At 42.4% G+C, this 21,449-nt stretch overlaps 2 protein-coding genes across 2 annotated transcripts in view; one reads left to right on the top strand and one right to left on the bottom strand.

Annotated features, from left to right (window-relative positions):
- Positions 1-1,067: 1,067 nt before the first annotated feature.
- marveld3 (MARVEL domain containing 3) lies at positions 1,068-4,579 on the top strand. The gene is made up of 4 exons (XM_083791779.1): positions 1,068-1,142; positions 2,422-2,625; positions 3,006-3,097; positions 3,450-4,579. The coding sequence occupies exons 2-4, from the start codon at positions 2,426-2,428 to the stop codon at positions 4,058-4,060; spliced, it is 903 nt and encodes a 300-aa protein (XP_083647905.1). The 5' UTR covers positions 1,068-1,142; positions 2,422-2,425; the 3' UTR covers positions 4,061-4,579.
- Positions 4,580-10,901: 6,322 nt separating this feature from the next.
- The window catches only part of phlpp2 (PH domain and leucine rich repeat protein phosphatase 2), a 64,647-nt gene continuing 54,099 nt past the window's right edge, over positions 10,902-21,449 (bottom strand). The window contains exons 15-22 of the mRNA XM_083758418.1: positions 20,809-20,939; positions 20,177-20,290; positions 17,677-17,874; positions 16,761-16,995; positions 14,881-15,448; positions 13,408-13,652; positions 12,543-12,809; positions 10,902-11,330 (exon numbers count right to left, since the gene is read on the bottom strand). Coding sequence (XP_083614544.1) covers positions 10,986-11,330; positions 12,543-12,809; positions 13,408-13,652; positions 14,881-15,448; positions 16,761-16,995; positions 17,677-17,874; positions 20,177-20,290; positions 20,809-20,939 — 2,103 coding nt within the window. The 3' untranslated portion in view covers positions 10,902-10,985. The remainder of the gene's footprint in view (positions 11,331-12,542; positions 12,810-13,407; positions 13,653-14,880; positions 15,449-16,760; positions 16,996-17,676; positions 17,875-20,176; positions 20,291-20,808; positions 20,940-21,449) is intronic.

The following is a 21,449-nucleotide window of genomic DNA, read 5'->3' as shown; positions in this document are numbered from 1 at the left end:
ATATCGACAAGGTAGACTCGAGGATGGCATCCTCCACCCCTACCTTCTCCCGGTATCCTGGGCATGTTGCACCTGCCACCTGATGGTCTGATGGAGTTGGCCCCCACATTTGGCCGTGCAGACCCCCATCTTAACATGTTCAGACTGTTCTCAAACTCATTTCCAGGAGTGGACCCACTAGTTTTCTCTATGCATTTATAGCCCCCCACTAGTCTGGTACATTTGATTCCATTTATACACCGTCAGGAGGGGTTCAGACTTCAGACAGATGACAGGTCCATTTGGTAAGATCAATCATTTAAGCTGGGACCCCTGGAACCAATACAAGGACCCCTGGGGATCCCCATGCTCCACTTTGAGAACCAGGTGTTGAAATACCTTTCGCTGTACTGTACTGTACTTGACAATACATTTTATCTCATCTCACTGTACTATGCAATGATTGTTTTTGGGCTCAGAAACTAGTAGGCCTACTGAGGACAATTTGTCCCAACAAAATCACGTATCTTCCACAACAATGCTTCCAAAACACTTATTTTGAAACGTTTATGTTCCTTATGGCAGTGTTTCACTTCCGGGTTGACAGTAGCATTTGCCTGCTAAAAGTTTGAACCTTAATCTATATTGAAATTCCACACAACAACCCCTCGTGAAAACGTGTATAAAAAGTGGATAATAATACATCGCAACAATGCCTATTTTAATTGAATGTTAGCCGCCTATCTGAAAATAAAACGAACAAATTAAAACACAGACATCATATGATAAATAAAATATTATATTCTTAATCTGCGGTGATAGTGTATCTGCCATATAATATTATCAAGTGACAGACATGAGACAGCCAGGTGCAAAGCACAGAATCAAAGAAGGCAAAGCAGACAGTGACAGACAGTTACAGACAGTAGAAATAGTAGTAGTAGTTTTTATCGTGCAATCTGCAATGCAACATTGCAACTGTAGTGGGTGTGGCACACGGCACGGCAGTGACGGCACGGGACCAGCAGAGTCTATCTGCGGGACAGGTGGGTTGATGTAGGAGGAGTCCAAGCAGCACATTTCAAAGCAGGAAAAGGCAGCCATAACAAAACTATCACAAACAATCTGTTTTGTGCGGAATCGAAAAGGTAAGCAAAGCAATCGTCATTTCACTTCTCATAGAAACAGTGTTTCTGACACACCTTCTTTTTTTTTATTCCAAGGACTAAAAAAAGGAACTAAATGGAGCCACAATAAGCGTCCATTTGGTTCCATTTTGTACAGATCTGGAAGGGTTCATTTGAACCCTCAAAGGAAACCATCTGGACCCCTCTTTGAAAACCGCTGACACTGCGGTTCGTTGTGAAGTTAACTTATCACCCCCTGCAGAATCAGATTGAGTCATGCGTGTGATAACAATATCGTTATAAGAACGATGACGCAATCTACCTCAGCGTGGTAAACACTAAACAGCCGTCATGAATTCAATGATCTATCTATGCACTCTATTTAGTAAAGTGGCCATTGATTTACCCTGTCGTTTGTTGACTAGGCCGGTTCGTGCCCTTTTACTGTGCTCTTACACTTAGCAAGTTCGCAAGTATACATAGGGTGACCGTGCAGATCCAAACTATTCTTTTAAGTTACAGAAGTATCACTTGTGTCAAGTTGTGTGGGAGTGGGACAAGTGTAGCCTGATTATCAGACTGTGGTTTAAGTTTCTCAGAGAGTGGGCGGGGTCTTTGGGCTGGATCCAGGGCAGGCTAGGACGGGTGTGGGACGGGGGGACAGGTTTAGCAGCAACTTTTCTCATGTTATTTTTAACAGGCTTAAAAACTTGTTGCGGGAAAAGAAGAGACAATGAGAGAGCTTCACAACAGAAAGCCAATGTTGTATCTGATAAACCCGATTCATAAGTTATTTTCATAATAATGTTCAGGCCAGGCAAAAGGCCTTTGAGGCCTGCTGTAGGTGTTGGTGATAAACTGATAATAGACCAATTATTTGTTTACAAACATTGGGACTGGGGGTCACTGTTTCATGTAATCAATTCATTCCCAACAGATCTCCAAACCTGTTGTTTTGAGGAGCGCTGGTTTCAGTCCATTCAACCTCCTCTTGTGTGTTGGCTAGTGAGGTGCATAGGAGACAACTTCATTGCTCAACAGCATTACAGAGAACAGCTGATATACAGCTGTCCCCAGTTTACCCCTGGGGGTCAAAAAACCCTAGGTTTAGAGATGGAGAGGGGCCTTCCGCCAATCATGATCGAGCATGGGCGGGCCTTGGTGTGCGTGCTGTTGCCAGACCTGTTCAGTGTTGCGTGTCCCCCCCACTGTAGTGCGTGCATACTGCATACATAAGAGCATCTGCATTGCAAAATGAAAAGGGCTAAATAAAATTTAAAAAAATCTATTTCTCTTTTATGTAGGAGTAGTCTAGAGAGATGCCAGACCGGGGCAGACATCAAAACAATGAGAAGTATGAACACAGGAGCAGAAAGAGGGAAACATCACCCAACACACACCACCGGGACCACCCTACTGGTGACAGAGATCGGAACAGAAGAGACAGAGAAGAAGAGCGGACCTACCCCTCCTACGACGATCCACCTGCTCACAGAGATCACCCAGAGCCCTCAAGAGTGTAAAGACCATATTATGCTTTCTTTCTATAGTCTGTACAGTAGTAGCCTCGGAAACCTACAGTAGATGTTTTTATTTCCAGGGAGAAAAGTACAGCAGTGGTATTTTCATTACATCTCAGAAGCAAATATTTTAGTCTTTACTCCACTACTCTTATTTGACAGCTAGTTACAATAGTTACAGATTTAGATACAAAACATACATCTAAAAGGCCTATTATATACTTTGCTATTTGAAAATAACAAGCTCACAACACGTTTCTAGAATTACCACTGTCTGCTTTTCCATGAGGAAGTAGATCTTTGCTATGTCTGTTTTAAAAAGTAAGATTTTCAGTTCAAGGTATCTGACAGCTGATCTTGTTTTGTATGTACTGTACAGACAGACATCAGTCTATTCATCTGAAGGTGATTATGAGCCACAGCTCAGACAGAAAGTACTTTACAGACTCGGATACATCCTATCAAGCAGAGGCAAGTTGTTTTTACGTTTGATTATTGTCGTGAAGTGAACTAAATAAATAAAATGGTCAATTATAGTGCTTTTATCCAAAGTGCTTTCAAGTGCTTTAATTCAATGCTCCCCCTTGAATAGTGTCACAGTTTCCTCGGATTCCTCTGCTATCCGTGACACTATTCAAGGGGGAGCCTCTTCTGAGCCAATTCTGCCCCGTTCCATAGAATAGTGATAAAATGTCATGTTTGTACTTGACCTTTAATTCAGTTGGAATATTGCCAGATTTGATGTATTGGGAGTATGCTTTGTTTTGTTATGCTTGTTTTACGCACATATTCATGTTAGCACATCCATCCTGTTATTTTCTAGGTCTCTGCCAGGCAATGGAGGTGTGTGTGAATCTACTTATAGTCATCTGTGCAGGCGTTCCATACAGCAACGATGGAGGCTACCGCAACTTGGCCAGTCTCGGAGGACTCTACCATTATTATTATGGTGGAGCACAAGCCTTCACTGGGGCTGACGCAGACAGGGTGATGGAGCTGGACCGGCTGTATCATCAGCTCAAACGTCCTCCGTATGTCTTCACCATGGCGTGCGGAGGAGCCCTGATGGCCTATGCCTGCGTGATGCTCGCCCTGGGCGTCTTCAGAGTGACGTACCGCTGGCCCGCTGTGGTTCTGGTGGAGGCCCTGTTGAATGGCCTGATAGCGCTGGGTTACATCCCCGCCCTGGCCTTCTACTTCATCAAGCTACAGGAGACCTACAACACCGCCGTCTGCAAAGAGAGAGAGGAGCTCTACAAGGGCAAAGGGCATCAGGGCTTCACGTGCCAGTTCAACGGGGCAGATATCGCAGGGGGTCTCTTTGCGGTTGTCGGGGTCATACTCTTCACCTTCGGTGCCGTTCTGGCCATCAGAGCGTTCAGGTCAGTCCGTGAGTCAAAGACACAAAGGGCAACGGAGGACAATAATCTTTAGGTGGCCGTTTCTCCTCACTTTGGCACAGAACAAGAATGATTGAGCTGTTTATTCCTTACACACAATACTAAAAGAAATATGTTCTGGTGACCATAGACATAAAAAGGTAGACGCCTAGGTAGGTAGACGGCTCTGTGTCTCTCTGGAAGGCAACATGGAGGCAAGCTTTCCCAAGATTCCTTGCTAAGCGTAACGGAAGCATGAGCGGAAGCTTGCCAAGCTTCCACGTGTGTCACAGAAACCGACATTCAGTAGGCCAATCAGAGGCACGTTTGTTTTCTCATGCACTCTGATGCCAATAAAGCTCCTTTGGATTTAATGATTGAACGCAACGTGCCTTCCGCATGGATATACTACTGTATAACATGTTACATTTGTTTATTAATGTTATCATAAATTACGGTAAACTCTGGAGATACCACTCCACTATCACTGAATCTACTGTGGTGCCTCAATTAACTCCTGTGTACAGATTTAACTTTTTACATGAACTCTTGTCTACTGTGAATAGTGAATTACTTTGTAATGTATTTTGATAAGTATTTTTAACCGTTTTATACTTTTCTTTGGTATTGTACTTTATTTTCTTTCTACCTCCTTTAGTATAAATATACTAGTGTATAACATCTTTGTCATCATTTGTCTTAATAAATGACTCAAACAACAAGTAAGGTGCTCATATGTTGCATTGGTAAAGTATCTGTCCACTATCATCATGGAGACGAGTTTCAGATCCAGTGGTACATCGTCCGACTTGCAAACCCCTAGTGGTACTGTACTGGTTGGTACTGCAATGGGTTCACACTAATTATTGTTGGGAAATTAGGATTACATTTTGTTTTTACAGTAGAATGTCAAAGTATACATTTTATACCTTTTTTGAAAAGGAAAACATGTATGGCTCTACTGCCAGTAGAGCCACAACAGCAGTGATGCTAACATGGTTCTTAACCCATTTTGACCTGAGATCAGATTCTAAAAATGTCTTCTACATCCTGACAGTTTTCTGAAAAAGCTATGTTTCTATGTCAGCGATTTTTCAAAAATAGCAGACCTACAAGCTCGTAGTGGCGCGCTATGAGCTTGTAGATCTGCTATTTTTCAATAGCTAAAGCATAATGCTAATACCAAACGGGGTTCCCGCCCAAAATGGTTTTAAGGTGCATTTAAGGGTCTGAACACTGTCAGATAAATTTATTTTACACATTTGATATTATTCCAGACATCGTTCTGTTCAAAATGTTCTCATTATGAACCAAAACACCTGTTTTCTGTATGTAAAGGGATATAAAACAAAATGTTATGCTCATGTTTTAGTTTTATGAAAACTAACTTGTACATATTGACAAATTATTGGAGAAATCTTCTCACAGCGTAAACGGCAAAGAACACTGAGAATATATGGTATATATATATATATGGTAATTACAAACACAAAAGAAGCTTCTTTGTAAGGATATGTGTGTTGAGCTCACATGGACAAAGTTAATAACATAGCAGTTCACAGTATAAATCTTTATTGCTACTTGGCTTAAGGTTAATTAAAAATACAGCTTTCTGCTTCCAAACTAGACATAGCAGCTTTTTAAATAAAACAGTTTAAAGGAGTACGATTCTGGCTGACAGACAGCAAAAGTGCTCATTGTTAGTCCTATTCCTAAATAAAACGATTATCAACTGATGAATAAACATCGAACATGATTTATTTTTGCAGTATTCTGCATGCTAAAATAAAAGAATATTAGATATGCTCCATTTTGTACAAATCACATTTTGTATGTACTGTATGTATTTATATTGATTTACAGTATATAGGGCATGCTTTAAACATTACATACAGCAATAATTAGTACCTTAAAAGTACAATAATGTGTAACAATTTACCATACAATCGCTATCATTTTAAATTCTGTAATGGAGAAGGAAATATAAATTTGCATGAAACAATGAAGTACAAAAATAAACATCGGCTTCTTGGCATTGAGATAAAATATTCAAGCATTTCTAGAAAATAATGTACAGAAAGGAACAGTGAGGGTTAATCATGGTTACTTTGGTCATATGTTAAACAACTGGAACATCCTCTACCAGTTTCTTTCACCATAACCACTCAACAACATTCATTCCATAATGCATGAGAGCATGCATGTGCATTTAGTCTAACCTCTCTAACACACACACACACACACACACACACACACACACACACACACACACACACACACACACACACACACACACACACACACACAACATACAATACCACAACACAGGCAGCATCTAAAAAAAAAGAAGGAAAAAAAGCATCTTACAGTGAAAGGATGAATTGGCAATTCATTTGACAAACACTGATAGCCTTTTACTCAACCAAGCGATTCTCAACCTCTTGTGGATCTGGGCCCACTAGAAAAGCCCACCCATCTGACCACCCATTATGATCAGATGGCTGGGCCGTGTGCATTTTCAGAACATGTTGATTTTAATGATCAAATCGATTGTGTACTACTTTTGAAGTTTTTGTTTATTGGTGTCACTATGAAAACGCATTTGTCGAGATTTAAAAGACTTTTTGTTATTGTACTGTAATATCAATGAAACCATAGTGTATTTGAGGGCCCACTTGCAATATCCTCACAGGTTGGGAATGGTTATATCATATTCATACGCTTGTATGTACGGTGTCTTGTCCACTAGAGAATTAAAGGGAATCAATCCTATTATCAAAAACATATTGGACTTCACTGTACCATATGTGCTCCCTCTGGCTCTACAGTATTTATACATACTGTAAGGATATTTAAGTGTTTGTTTCTATTAAACCATGGAAGAGTGGGAGAGAATGTACACACAATTAAACATGACTAATGGTCTGTAGATCCTTAACAAAACTCACATAAATGCAAAATGACGCAGATTCACACAGGCACACCATCAGTTACTATATCATTTTCATCCAGTTTGCTTTGCATATTCTGTATGAGGGAAGTCATCAAGTCTTCATATTTTAGTGCCTTACAACAGTATCCTGTATGCAATAAAGTCAAACAAAAAGGCCCATTCCAGGCCCAGGCCGTAGCGTAACGGTCTGGGCACCGGACTGGTGATCCAGTCGCGGTGTGCCGCGGGTTCGACTCCCGGACCCGACACGGCCTTTACCGCATGTCATCCCCCCATCTCTCTCCCGTTTCCTGTCAGCCTACTTTCTATCCCTTAAAAAATCAATAAAAGGCGTAAGCCGCAAAAAAATATATATATAAAAAAAAGGCCCATTCCATTTCAGGAATTAATAAAGAAAAACCCTAGTCCCAACTTAAAAATGCAGTATGAGAATATTCATATAATATTTTTTTTTAACATTAGCATCTGTCCCAAAGCTCTGTCTCCAACGTCCCAGTGTAGAATGTACAGAAAAAGGCTACACTTAAAGCACGTGTACGTACAGTATGTAGTGATGTGCGGGCCGGCCGGGACAAGATTTTCAGCTCAATTATTGCACGGCAGGCGGGGCAGGTCACGTGAGAGTTTTGGACAATTTTTTTTTAATTTAGTAGTAGAAAAATGTGTATTCTGAAGAAATGGGCATGGCCTTACTATATGGACAGTTGCTACATGAGCCAGGGAATCCAGGAAAAAAAAACACATTTTTTGGTTGTACGACCTTCTACAGTTTTTGGCCAAAACAAAGCCAAAACATCAGATCATGCTCTGATGAAGGCTGCATAGCCGAAACGCGTTCCTTTTGGGTGTATTTCCATTTATAAAAATAAATGGAAATGCGAGTACCTTGTCCCCCGCTTGTTTAATTTTTGGATGTGCTACCTTTTTGGAAATTCCTATTTTTTTTATTTGGGTTTGGCACTCCACTGAAAGCCATTGTTGATGTGCAACCTCTTTTTCTCATTGAATTATCTAAGTAGTTTGTCACCTTAGGAAAAATACTACAGTATAATCAATAATGACAAAGACTTCCAAATAATAATTGGGAAGACTGCACGAGTAATTACAAAGGCAATATGCTGTTGGCTTATACCTGTACCGTAGCCTAGGTACAGTATATCAAAGTTATAGAGGCCCAATTACGGTATGTTGTTTATGGTGCTGATGCTAAGATCCTCGTGTTAACCACTTGAACGTGCCCAGCATGCCTATCCTGGGGGAAGTTAGCAAAAAAGAATAGCTCACACAATGTTCTCTCACGATATTGTGAGAGAACATTTTTTTTCATTTGATTTACAAAGTGCTTTGAACATATATTTTTTAAATGAAAAAAGGTAATGGCAAAAATTGAGTAATGAATCTATCAAGACCTTATGACTGAAATATTTTACCGATCATTCCAGTCTAAAGAAGACAGATTAGAAGGGTAGGTTGGTATTCCTTTTTTTTCTTGTCCTCCCTCTATTTGCAAGTCACGAAGAGAAAAGGAGAGGGTATAACATAGAATAGTGCTTCTTTAAGGCGATATGGGGACATTGGAAGATCCAGCTACTGAATGCAGCAGCACCAATAACCAAATAGTTCCTAGATGGAGCAATAAATGACACTAGTAATTAACATGTTTGGCCTCCCTACAATCTCTGTTTTGGCACAAGGCAAGGTGAGAAGGAATGGCTAGACAGGGGTTTCTAGAACTGCACAATGTGGACACCCATCTCAAAATATTTGGTTCCAGGGACCCCCAGAAGCAAAGATTTGAGTAAGAAATGTTCACTTTAAAAATATATATATATATATTCAAAGATTTGCACAAATGTTCCAGATTCAAAAATAGCTATGAGCTTGTATATCTGATATCTTTGAATAGCCAAAGTATAACATAATGGTTAATGGGTTTAAAATCTAAAATGACACGGATGCTTTTCCTGGTTTTAAAGGGTTTAAACAAGGCATAATAAACCTTGTGTTTTAATGGGTTTAAACAAGGCCTAATAAACCTTCTGTGGGAGACATAGACTGTGTCCTGGTTTTAATGGGGTTTTCCTGGTTTTAATGGGTTTAAACAAGGCCTAATAAACCTTGTGTTTTAATGGGTTTAAACAAGGCCTAATAAACCTTGTGTGGGAGACATAGACTGTGTCCTGGTTTTAATGGGGTTTTCCTGGTTTTAATGGGTTTAAACAAGGCCTAATAAACCTTGTGTTTTAATGGGTTTAAACAAGGCCTAATAAACCTTGTGTGGGAGACATAGACTGTGTCCTGGTTTTAATGGGGTTTTCCTGGTTTTAATGGGTTTAAACAAGGCCTAATAAACCTTGTGTGGGAGACATAGACTGTGTCCTGGTTTTAATGGGTTTTTCCTGGTTTTAATGGGTTTAAACAAGGCCTAATAAACCTTGTGTGGGAGACAGACTGTGTCCCAATTATTATGAATGCTGTCGTTTGTTCTAAGACAACAACAACAACACAAAAATCACACCCACCTATTGTCCTGGACTGGCATTCTCCCATTTGGGTCACGCTACCTCCAGGGACCAGATCCTACCGCACAACACAGAACACAACGTTTCTTTCCTGCATAAAACAAGACAGACAGACTGTTTAACTTGCTGTGGATCTGTAGATGATATGCTAGCCAGTAAAACAGTAAAAATAATTAAAAAAAAGACCCACTGAGATAGTAGATAAATTATGGCTTGTCATATTTGTCACTGCTTGTAGTTAGTTTGTCGCACAAACAGAATGCGCCCGTTAAGATTATTTTAGTTGAGATAACTCATTTCAATGTGTACTTAATGGGTAGCAGCCTCAAAAGAGAAACAAAAACAGTGTGTGTTGACTAGAATTTGTCATCTATGTACCAGCAGAGTACACTGACATTTCATAACATACGGTACATACATATAAAGTATGTTTATTTTACATGTCTCTAAATAAATCCAGCCTGGCCCTCATTGCGTACAGTTACAGTACTTTGATAATTATTTTGTTCCACGCTTCCTAGACCTTCATTTGATTCTCTGATGACCTCACAACATAATCCACTCAAATTTAACCTTTTGTTTTTCCCCATGCAATTTGTGAGGATAATAATTAATCACACACCATCTTAAATTACAGTGTTGGCTTTACACGGTTATGAAAATTAAGTTCTTACAATTATTTTTTGGCAACAATTCAAAATTCATGTCCTCTCTAGCGAAACATCCACGTGAACCAGTGCCTAAATTCAGCATGTCGAGGACAGCCGACATACAAGGTCTGCTAATGAAGGTCTGCTATTCCCAGCCGCTCTCTGCACACGACAGCGCATGAATTAGGCCTTAGTTAAAAAAAAAACGTCAAAACATTTTGAAGATGGATCACATCCTATACATAGGCGGGTTCACCACATACTGAATGGAATCGTTTTAACAATCCCACAGTAGCTTTTCTCTTTACAGCTGGAAATGTCAACATGCTCTGGTCTGGGCTGATTCATCTGCAGTAGGCACTTTTTCACCTTTTTCTTCACAGGGATTTTCCTCCTGGAACCTGAAAGACAGCCGGACAACCCCTCGAGAGGAGATTATTAGAGTGATCATCCCAATTCAGGATAGCAATTTGATTGCTATATAGACCTTTCCGAGTAAAGGGAAATGTTGCTGACGTGTTTGTTCTGCAATGTTTAAATTCATGAGGTATTCCAGTTCGGGCATGGGGGCTTATTATTCATCCTTTGGAACATGAATTTCTTTCCACAACCTCTCCACGCCCCGCTCACACAGTTCCACCCGATTCAACCCCATTCAGACAACTCGCTAGCTTTAGAACGACGTGCTGACGGACATCAATCGCTTTTCCATCTTTCAAACGTCATCTACCACGTCTGGTCTGAATGGCAACTCCAATTTGAATATCCCACCCAGGTACCAACGCAGAGAAAGACCTCCTCTCTGCCTCCTTTTTGCCATGGCATTTTATTTGGTGCGTTACTCTGGCTCTCCTACTAGAGGGCAGTGTCGTACACCTCCTGCTGTAGAATGTGAGTGGGGCCTGCAGAGGGGGCCAGCATGGAGGAGGTATGGTTGTGCTGATGTAGCATGGGAGGAGGAGCAGGAGGAGGGTGGACGGGGTGGTCCCACACCAGGTCTCTGATGGAAGGGGGAGTGGACGGTACCGGGGGACCCAGGACCACGGGGGTCGTCTGGGCTCTCAGCTGGTCCCGGACGTCCTGCTCCAGACCCGGGGGAACGATCAGTCGGTCCTCTGGGTCGGGCTGCGCCGGGGCGGTGAAGTAGCCCGACTTCTTTTTGGGAGCCTCCAGGGCCACCTCGATGACGTTATGGCTGTCCTGAGGGGTAGGGTTGATGTCATGATGACAGTTTAGTTTGACGATCAAATGTTTATCTGACATGTCCCTAAATAATCCATTGATGCAAGTAACAATTTATTTTAACAATAAATTTAATTTATTTTTTTGAAAAATTACTTTTCTGTTTGATCATTTAATACTTCTAAAGTTTTCAAAAATGGCGGAAATAAGATGATCTAAATTATATAAGCACATGATGCGATGTATTTCTCCACAGACTAATTTATACAGATGAAATGGAAACGAGTCATCCCAAATAATTTGCGATGAGGAGATCATGTGATAATTCCAGTGGTCGAAAGTAATAAGTAGCCTACTTCGACTTAAGTACTGTACTTAAGTAAAATGTTGAGGAATTTCCAATACTTCTACTCCACTACATCACAAAACTATCTTTTATTATATAATATATTATTATAATTATTTCTATAACTAGATTATTATAATAAAACATATATTAAAAATGTATTATCTATTTTCAAAATATTTGTACACATTTGAAAACTTGAAATGGGACATTCTGCATAGTGTGTACTTTCTGCTTTTGGTACTTTAAGTACATTTTGATGCCAATACTTTCGTACTTTTAATCAAGTACATTTTTTATTCCGAACTTTTACTTGTGACGGAGTAGTTCCACATTGCAGTATTGATACTTTTACTTAAGCAAAACACTTGAGTACTTTCCCCCCTGCCACCACTGGGTAACTGTGACATATACCTGCAGTGTTGTTTTTGGCAGCACATTTCGATTTTAGTTTAGTCATAGTCTTTGGACTGAAACTTCATTTAGTTTTAGTCACCTGGAATGTCTTAGTGTTGGTCTAGTTTTAGTCGACTAAATGTCATCAGATTTTAGTCGACTAAATCTACAGTTGATTTAGTCGGCTAAAATGTATTTTGGCGGGCCTTGATGCCGTCGTAATGACTGTTTTTACACTTGCTGAAAATAGCTGATCAGCTATTTTCAGCAACCAAGTATAAAATGACTTATACTGGATCTCTTGTCCACTAGTCCCTTCCTAACATCTAGTTTTTATTTGTCGACGAAATTGTCAGTATATTTAGTCTTAGTTTTAGTCATCGTAGCTTAGTTTTCATTTTGTATCGTTTTATGTCGACGAACATTTTTCGTCTTACTTTTAGTCGACGAAAACAACACTGTATACCTGAGGGGCAACAGGGCTATACCTGAGGGGCGACCACGGAGCCGTTGTTCAGCTTCTTGCCAAAGAGGCTGGACGTGGACGGTGACTTCTTCAGGTCCGACATCTCTCGGCCGCAGACGGCCAGCAGGCAGCCGTTGGTCGCAGACACCACCACGCTGTTCTGCCTGCGCATCTTACCGTTGGGGGGGTAGTCACAACCCGAACCCCGCTTCTCCATGGCGCCGTCTGTTGGCTTCACGGCGGCGGGGGCCCCGGACCGCAGCTGGAACGCACAGCAATGGATGTCAACCTAGATAGATAAAGACAGACAGACAGACAGACAGACAGCAGTTAAAGCATACCATTTTGTTAAATGTTAAAACGCCATCAACAATGAACGATAGCATACGACAGCACACCCTTTACAGTAACCTGCACTACGCACAAACAAGACACACCCAATCACAGTAATTACAGCATCCCATGCTATATGCTTAACCCATTGCCCGCTAGCATTTATTGAAAAATTAGGATCTAATTCACGCCAAAGAAACGTTGTTTTGACCAAAAATGCCATCTGGGACAAGGAATAGGAGATACAGGCGATTGAAAGAAACGGATAGAATGGATTATTATGGCGATCTAAGATGGACGATACAGTGCTGTGTTAACAACACAGCTAGCTAACCGGCTAACGTGAGTAGCATTATGGGTCACTCGATCGAATGCACTATAAAAGCGCAATTGCCGAAAGGGGTTCGGCAATGGCGTTAAGCGTCAGTATCAAAATTAGGCTTCAATTGACAAAGGACTTCGGCAATGGTGGTATAAGTGTTTATAAACAACTAGTGTCGTAACGAGATCAACAGAATACTCTGGGATCGGTCCAGTCCAGTGTTCGACAGTACCTCCACCTCTAGCTTGCTGCCATTGGAGATCACACCTTCAAGTGGTAACTCATCGTCGCTGTCCAGCCCGTTGTCAGAGTGGTTACTGGAAAAGGCGGCGCTGGAGGGCTGGCGTTGGAACAGGACGGGGTGAGGCCCCGCCCCTGCCCCCCCGGCCGGGCCGCCGGGCGCCATAACCCCCGACAGCGTGGTGGTGGTGGCCGCGGGATGCAGGCTGCAGCGTCTCTCTGGGCGGTGGGCGGGGCCTGAGGAGGCAGGGTTACTATTAGGCATTTAACGATATATGGTATATCGATATATATCGATATTAATCCCGACGATATGAATCGATTCATTGAAATAAAAAAATCTTTATTTTTATTTTTAAGGGGGGCTAGTGTGTGATGTGAAATGTGAGCTTTAGTCATATTCCATCATATTCAAGTGCTTTTGGAGAGAAATGATAGTCACTTTCAGTAGTAGAGCACTGTAGAGGGGAGCTGTGTGTGTCTGTGACTGTAGAGGGGAGCTGTGTGTGTCTGTGACTGTAGAGGGGAGCTGTGTGTGTCTGTGACTGTAGAGGGGAGCTGTGTGTGTCTGTGACTGTAGAGGGGAGCTGTGTGTGTCTGTGACTGTGCCCAGGTGATGATGGTCGTTGATGCTCATCAAGGAAGGCAATTATGTTTCTGCACTGTCAAAAGTAATGCTACTTCTTTTGCAATGTAGTTAAATAAAAAATCTCAGGGGGGAAGATAAATTATATGAAATTTAAAAAAAATCGAATTTTTTTATATCGTGAATATCGTATCGTGAACCTCATATAGTGATACGAATCGTATCGTGAGTTGAGTGAATCGTTACATGCCTAGTTACTATCATACACTGGTTAAAGAAGGAGCATATTGTCACCCATTTTATATCTTATCTTCAGATAACTGGTCCTCATGCTCGTTAGTCAGAAGATGGCACCATGTTGTGTCTACTCACTCTGTGTCTCATTGGTGGACAGTGTACGGAAACCTGTCTGAAACTAAAACTAATTAAAAAACACCAACTGAAATTGAAAAACAAAAAAAGTGAAAACTAAATAAAAATCACACCCGTGTCAACTGAGTGGTGCAACACCCCTCTCTCTCCCCCCCCCTCCTCTCCTCTCTCTCTCTCTCTCTCTCTCATTAGCAGGCAACAGTGCAGCACTAATACTATCTCTCTCTCTCTGGCACAACAGCGCCCCTACTGGTACTCATAGACATATACTGGTGCTCATGGCCACATAGGTACATAGGTGAACACGGACATTGCTGTTCCTTGGAGTGGTTGCACCACTCAAAAATTACACTTGTGTGAAGTGAGGGGCGCTCTTGCCATCATAGATCATCATACATCACATTCCGTGCTCAGCCAATCAAAATAATCATCATATTCCGTGTTAGAAACACACACACACAAAGCTGTGCATAGGAAAAAATAAAACGGATTCTAAACTTCCCTGACCTTGTGAGGAGGTCTGCTCATCGGAGGCGGTGGACCCTGCCTCGCTGCCCACCTCGGAGGCCGACGTCTCGCTGTTCAACTCGGACACGACGGCACCGCAGCGCGAGGGAGTGACCGTCTCAGCGGCAGCGGGGGCAGGGCCGAGCGTCACGGCGGCCGGCGGTATGGCGGTGGCGGGGGCGGGGCACGCCGCCCCCCCTCCTCCTCGGGGGGGCTCGGTGCCGCCGGCGGTGGTAGAGAGCGGCGGCGGCTCACAGGTGCAGCTGTCCTCTCTGCCGACGTGCAGAGACACCACCACAGCGCCGATGTTGTCCTTGCAGCCGTAGCTCTGGGCCAGCGAGCAGAGCTTCTTGGCGGCGGCGCGCGGATCGTCGCGCACGGCCTGAACGGTGCGCACGGCCTCGCGGTAGGAGACCCTCTGGAACAGCGCCCGGTTGCCCAGGATCAGGAAGTCGTCCTGGGGACGGAGGGGCTCCGTGTGCACCCAGGGCTTGGGCAGCACCCACGGAGAGAGATAGGAGCAGCCCAGCAGGCGCGAGCAACACGTCACTCCGCTCACCTTGTTGTCCTGCAAACATTAAGAACAGAGATAACTAGAAAAAGTGCCCTTCTGGGCACAGGTCTCCACCAGGAGGATAGGAATATTTAGGAGTAATATAAACATGTTTTTTGTTTGTTTGTTCCAATCTTTGCCAATCAGGATGGAATATGGGAAATGGTGCAGATCCGTGTTGATGGCACGCATGCACAATCCACCTGTTGGTGGCGCTATAACAGGGCAATGTGAAATGGGTGGGCTATATTCCTCAGCCTAGTAGGAAAGTGCGTGAAAGATTTCACGTGAAATTGCACGCTGCGTTCATGATTTGAGGTTTTTTGTTCAAAACAGGCCAATCCTGCAAAAGTTGAAAGCCAATGTTAGCCAATTAGGATGGAATATGAAATATCAGACACATCCGTCTTGAGCACATGACTATGGAGATACTGTGTAACGATTTGCGGGATTTTTGGACAAAATCTGTAGGTGTACTGTGCAAAAACTTGTTTTGCACAAAGCGGCCTCCTGGTGGCGCTATAACAGGCCGTTCTGGAAATTTTGGGGCAGAGGTTCATCGTTGGCATCCAGGGAGTGTGTGTGCAAAATGTGGCATCGACCGGGTTAACGGTGGCCGAGATTAGCTTCTAACGGACGGACGGACACACGGACACACGGACGGACGGACGGAGTGCAAAACATACTCTCTCCCCATGCCTTCGGCCTGGTGGAGACAATTAAAAATGTATATTCATGAGGAGAACACAGTTTAGTACATGGTGAAGGGTTTCATCCTAAAGTGTTGCATCTGGAAAAGTATAAAGAGTTTCCAACCAGTCAATATTTTCATAATCTTTCAAGAAGACACATGTGATTTTTCTACCCTCAAAAAACATGTTTTATAATATAGACAACGTATCAGTTGAGCCTTGATGCGATTACTAAACTCTTGCAATGAAGCTGCCTGGTTATGTATTCATTCGGTACACTGTAAAAATCACTACACAACTTCTAATTAGAATCAATATCTTACAAATGGTGCAATTTGGTGGTCATTGATTGGCACAGAGTTGTAATAGCTGATCTACAAGTTGCATCGCGATGCGCTGAGAGCTTGTATCTTCACTATTTTTTTAACCCATTTAGGGCGGGAACCCATTTTGGTGTTAGCATTATGTTACGCTTTAGCTATTGAAAAAATAGCAGATCTACAAGCTCATAGCACGCCACCGAGTGGCGCGCTACGAGCTTGTAGGTCTGCTATTTTTGAAAAATCAAAGAACGACTGACATAGAAACATAGCTTTTTCAGAAAACTGTCATTTTCAAACAGACATCTTTAGTACCTCTGTGATGATGGCCTTGGCTAGTTTAACCCTCTCCCTCTCCTCGGCGCTGTTCTCCAGACTGAGGACCTTAGAGAGGACCAGAGGCTGGCCGCCTCGGCACAGCACCGCCTGGCAGGTCCCCACGTTGGCCACGGTCAGGCTGAACACGCCCCCCGGCTCCCCTAAAGGCTCGCGGTGGATGTAACACAGCAGGGCCGAGGCTCCCAGCTTCTGCCCCGCCATGCCTAGTTTCCTGTACCATACAAACACGCACGGGCACACATGCACGGACACACACACACACACACACACACACACACACACACACACACACACACACACACACACACACACACACACACACACACACACACACACACACACACACACACACACACACACACTGTTGACGTACTGATGGCAAATATCGTCTAAATAGCTTTTAATTCAAATGTATGCAATATATTAGATTGACAATTTGACACAATAGATGTATTTTGCCTCAGGCCATTTTCACTGTATATTGAAAATCGCAGATTTACAAGCTCACAACATGTCACATTGCGACATGTAAGCTTGTAGATGGCCTATTTTCAAATAGCCAAATAGGTTTAAAGATGGAGTGCCATGATGGAGGAAGAATCTTTAAAAAAAAGGGTACAGTATTTGTCAACCTCATAGACGCATGAAAAACTGGAAAAATAAAAGAATTGTGGCACTCCATCTTTAAGTTTAAGATTTTAACACTGTTCCTTATTTTGCTGTGGATGCCCTGAAACCCCCATGGGGGTCCCCAGAGCCTACTGTGAGAACCAGTGTATTTATTAGATAATCCAACCTGTGTGAGGTGAGGAAGGTATTGCACATGTACACGCTGTCCACCAACCTGTGTGAGGTGAGGAAGGTATTGCACATGTACACGCTGTCCACCAACCTGTGTGAGGTGAGGAAGGTATTGCACATGTACACGCTGTCCACACTGGAGTGCTGCAATTCCTCGGAGAGCACATCTCCCATGGTGCACTGCAGTAGTCGAGGCACTTCCTCATTGCGGTCACCGTCAAAGATGCCATAAGCTGCCTCTACTCCGCTGTCCCCAAAACGATCCACCGCCAACACAGACACACACAACCTGGCCACAACAAAGCACACACATCAACCCATTTTGACCTGAGATCAGATTCTTTGATTTTTCAAAAATAGCAGACCTACAAGCTCGTAGCTATGAGCTTGTAGATCTGCTATTTTTCAATAGCTAAAGCATAACATAATGCTAAGACCAAAAGGGGTTCCCGCGCAAAATGGGTTAACACATAAATGAACAACTCAGAGGCAAATATTGTACTTTTTACAATTATTTGACAGCTTTAGTTACAACTTACAAGTGACTTTGGGGATTTAGATTATTCATACAAAACATACGTACTTTTACCACTTAAAGAAGTAGTTCTGCAAAAAAAACATTATATAAAAGTATTTTCTATCTATTACACACCACATGAAGCCTTGAATCCATATGCTTTTGTTGCATTACCGAGTCAATAATTTGATGACTGCCGGACTCTCTGGGAGGAGACTCAATAGAGACTCTTCACCGGTCATCAAATGTATTGGCTTAACGTTGTTTGTTTTTACGTCCGGAGAACCCTGTCCAGGACGTAATAATGCTTTAAACCATTTTGGTCGGAACGCCTTTTGGTGTTTTAAACATTGTTATAATTTAGCTATTGAAAAATAGCAGACCTACAAGTTCATAGAGCGCATCTCGGTGGCGTGCTATGAACTTGTAGGTCTGCTATTTTTGAAAAATCGTTAAATTGTGCCTCAAATCTTTCCGAAAATTGTCATGATTTAGAAAACTTTTTTTTTAAAATTTCAACGTCAGGCCTGAATGGGTTAACTACCTAAATAAAAGTAAAAGTACTTCTTCCACCACCACATGCATACAAATGACACAAATCCCTCACGCAGACAGAGAGGTAATAAAGCTCATGCATTCTTCAGCATGCTTATAGAAACAGTATGGGGTGAATGCTGATACAAGACACTCTGCTGCGTGGGCGCCCCACCGGGTGGCCAGGAGCCAGGCTGTCTCATTAATGATGCACTACAAGCTGTTTAATAGCGATTAGATGCACAGGAAGTATTGGACTACACCACTCTGTGTATACTCTCAAACAAACAAGACCCACAGATGGATGAAAGATGCCAACTTCTATCAGGGAATTCATTCACTGGAAAAGAACACATCCACTCTGGGACTGTACAACTATTAACCCATTTTGACCTGAGATCAGATTCTAAAAATGTCTTCTACATCCTGACAGTTTTCTGAAAAAGCTATGTTTCTATGTCAGTCGTTCTTCGATCTTTCAAAAATAGCAGATCTACTAGCTCGTAGCGCGCCACTCGGTGGCGCGCTATGAGCTTGTAGATCTGCTATTTTTCAACAGCTAAAGCATAACAAATACCAAAAGGGGTTCCTGCCCCAAAATAAGCGCAATAACGATAACTATATATATATGTCATTTTAAAACTCGTTCTAACTGAAGTGGATGGCAGAGTCCACACCACAACTGTAGCGTCAACGATAAGTCATCAAACGAAACCGCTTGGATCACTTTCAGAACGATTCTATGAACGATAGAAACACTGACAGCCAGTCAAAATCCACCAGAAGGACATGGGATGCAATGTTCTCATTCACCCTCAGAAAGGTTTGTATTACTAACGGCGATGCGGGCATGATTATGTGAGGGATAATCAACAGGGATCGATCTGGTCATTATTGTGATTTTAGACCACAACGAGAAGCAGGGGGAACTTTATCACCCTGAAGGTTATTACACAGCTTATTACATGCCTGCTTAATAAAGAGATGAATAAATGGACCCAAAAGTAACAAAAATCTATTTTATCGATTTCATCGTTTACGTTAATTAAAGTACTCCATTAATTTCCATTAATTTATACCAGGTACGTCCAATAATCAAACAAGAATAAATATTTTGTGCATTGTCAAGCAATACAGATTGATATGAGTCAGGTGCTCTGAGCCTTTGATGATTATTACAGCGGTCTGTTATTGAGTTCAGTGGTCATAATAGAAAAATAACAGACTGCTATATTCAGTGAGTGACCAATCAGAATCGAGCATTCAACAAAGCTGTGTGATAATAACAAAAGCTAACGCTAACTGGTAGGCTAGCTGGCGTTAGCTCAGATAGGCTACAGATATCTCGCCTCCATATAATTTACTGTCTACACAGTAAAATTAAATAAATCACTGCAGCAGTGAGAGGGCATGTGAAGCATGTTTGTTACTACGTTGCTAATTTCTATACCTAAAATGTTTTCAGATAGAAATTGGTTTCGTCACAAAAATGAAGAAACCAAGACAGTGTAAAATATGGTTTCCATTGCTGATTGCTCACTTGTTTCTTTGACCACTCATTTCAGTGTAACCGTGTTCCCACAGGGTGGGCGTGGCCACGGATTCCCCCGTCGTGGTGGCTGACTTCTGGTCCAGCTTCAGAGTGGTGATGTGACTGAAAACATGAGAAAGAAGGAAAGAAAGAAGAGTGAATTGGTCACGAAACAATTTTTATGGGTCAAATAGCCTATCATTTTCTCTTATATTTCCTATATTAAATATATTTGGTGAACCAATAGGATCAACCGCCGTGTTTTCGCCGCCACCCGCCCCTCTAGACCAGGGGTTCTCAACCCGTGGGTCGCGACACCTCTGGGGGTTGCCACATTATTTTGGGGGGTCCCCAAATTATTTTCCAAAAGAAAAATGACTGAATGGCTGGAAAATGGAAATGAAGAGTTTACATAATTATAGTAAACATATACACCTTCCCTAATGATTATCTGGTTTCAGTATTTATTTATGGTGTATTGTCTCTATTATTAAGGTTATTGTAAGCAGTCAATTTATATTGGGGGTCGGGAGGGGGCGGGGGTCCAGAGACACTGCCAAAGCATCTCCGGGGGTCCCCGGCCAAAAACGTTGAGAACCACCGCTCTAGACCAGAAATCACACAGGAGGGCTAGGGCTCACCTGAACACATTGAGGGTCTTGTGCTCCAGGACCAGGCTGCTGTTGGCCGTCAGGTCCAGCTCCTGAAGGGAGGCTGGCAGAGAGTCGGGCAGCAGGATCTCTGTCAGCTCGTTACAGCTCAGGTCTACGAGCTGCAGACACACGCAAAAACAAACACATACACGACACACAGGACTACAGTATCTTTCAAGTAACTTCTTGCGACAATCACTGGTGATGTCACCAGATCTGACTCTGAGTGTCACCCCACGAATTCACTGAACAGCACATTATTCCCTTCATAGAAAGATCTACAAGCTCACAAGGCATTGTGATGTGGGCATGTTGTATAAGCTTGTAGATATTGGCAACTCTCACTATTTTTCACCATTTGCATGCGACACTTTCATAAACGGGGTTTAAGTGGACCCATTCTGGGCGGGAACCCCTTTTGGTGTTTTAAACATTATGTTATAATTTAGCTATTGAAAAATAGCAGATCTACAAGCTCATAGTGCGACACCGAGTGGCGCGCTACGAGATTGTAGGTCTGCTATTTCTTTTAAATTGTAAAAATGTGGCGCAAATCTTTGAATATATATTCTTTCAAAGTGAATGTTTTTAACTCAGGTTTAAATGGGTTAAGAAAAAAAAACAACGTC

Source organism: Protomyctophum parallelum (assembly GCF_964188405.1).
Source record: "Protomyctophum parallelum genome assembly, chromosome: 2".
Lineage (NCBI taxonomy): Eukaryota > Metazoa > Chordata > Actinopteri > Myctophiformes > Myctophidae > Protomyctophum > Protomyctophum parallelum.
This window is presented reverse-complemented; position numbering and strand designations above follow the sequence as displayed.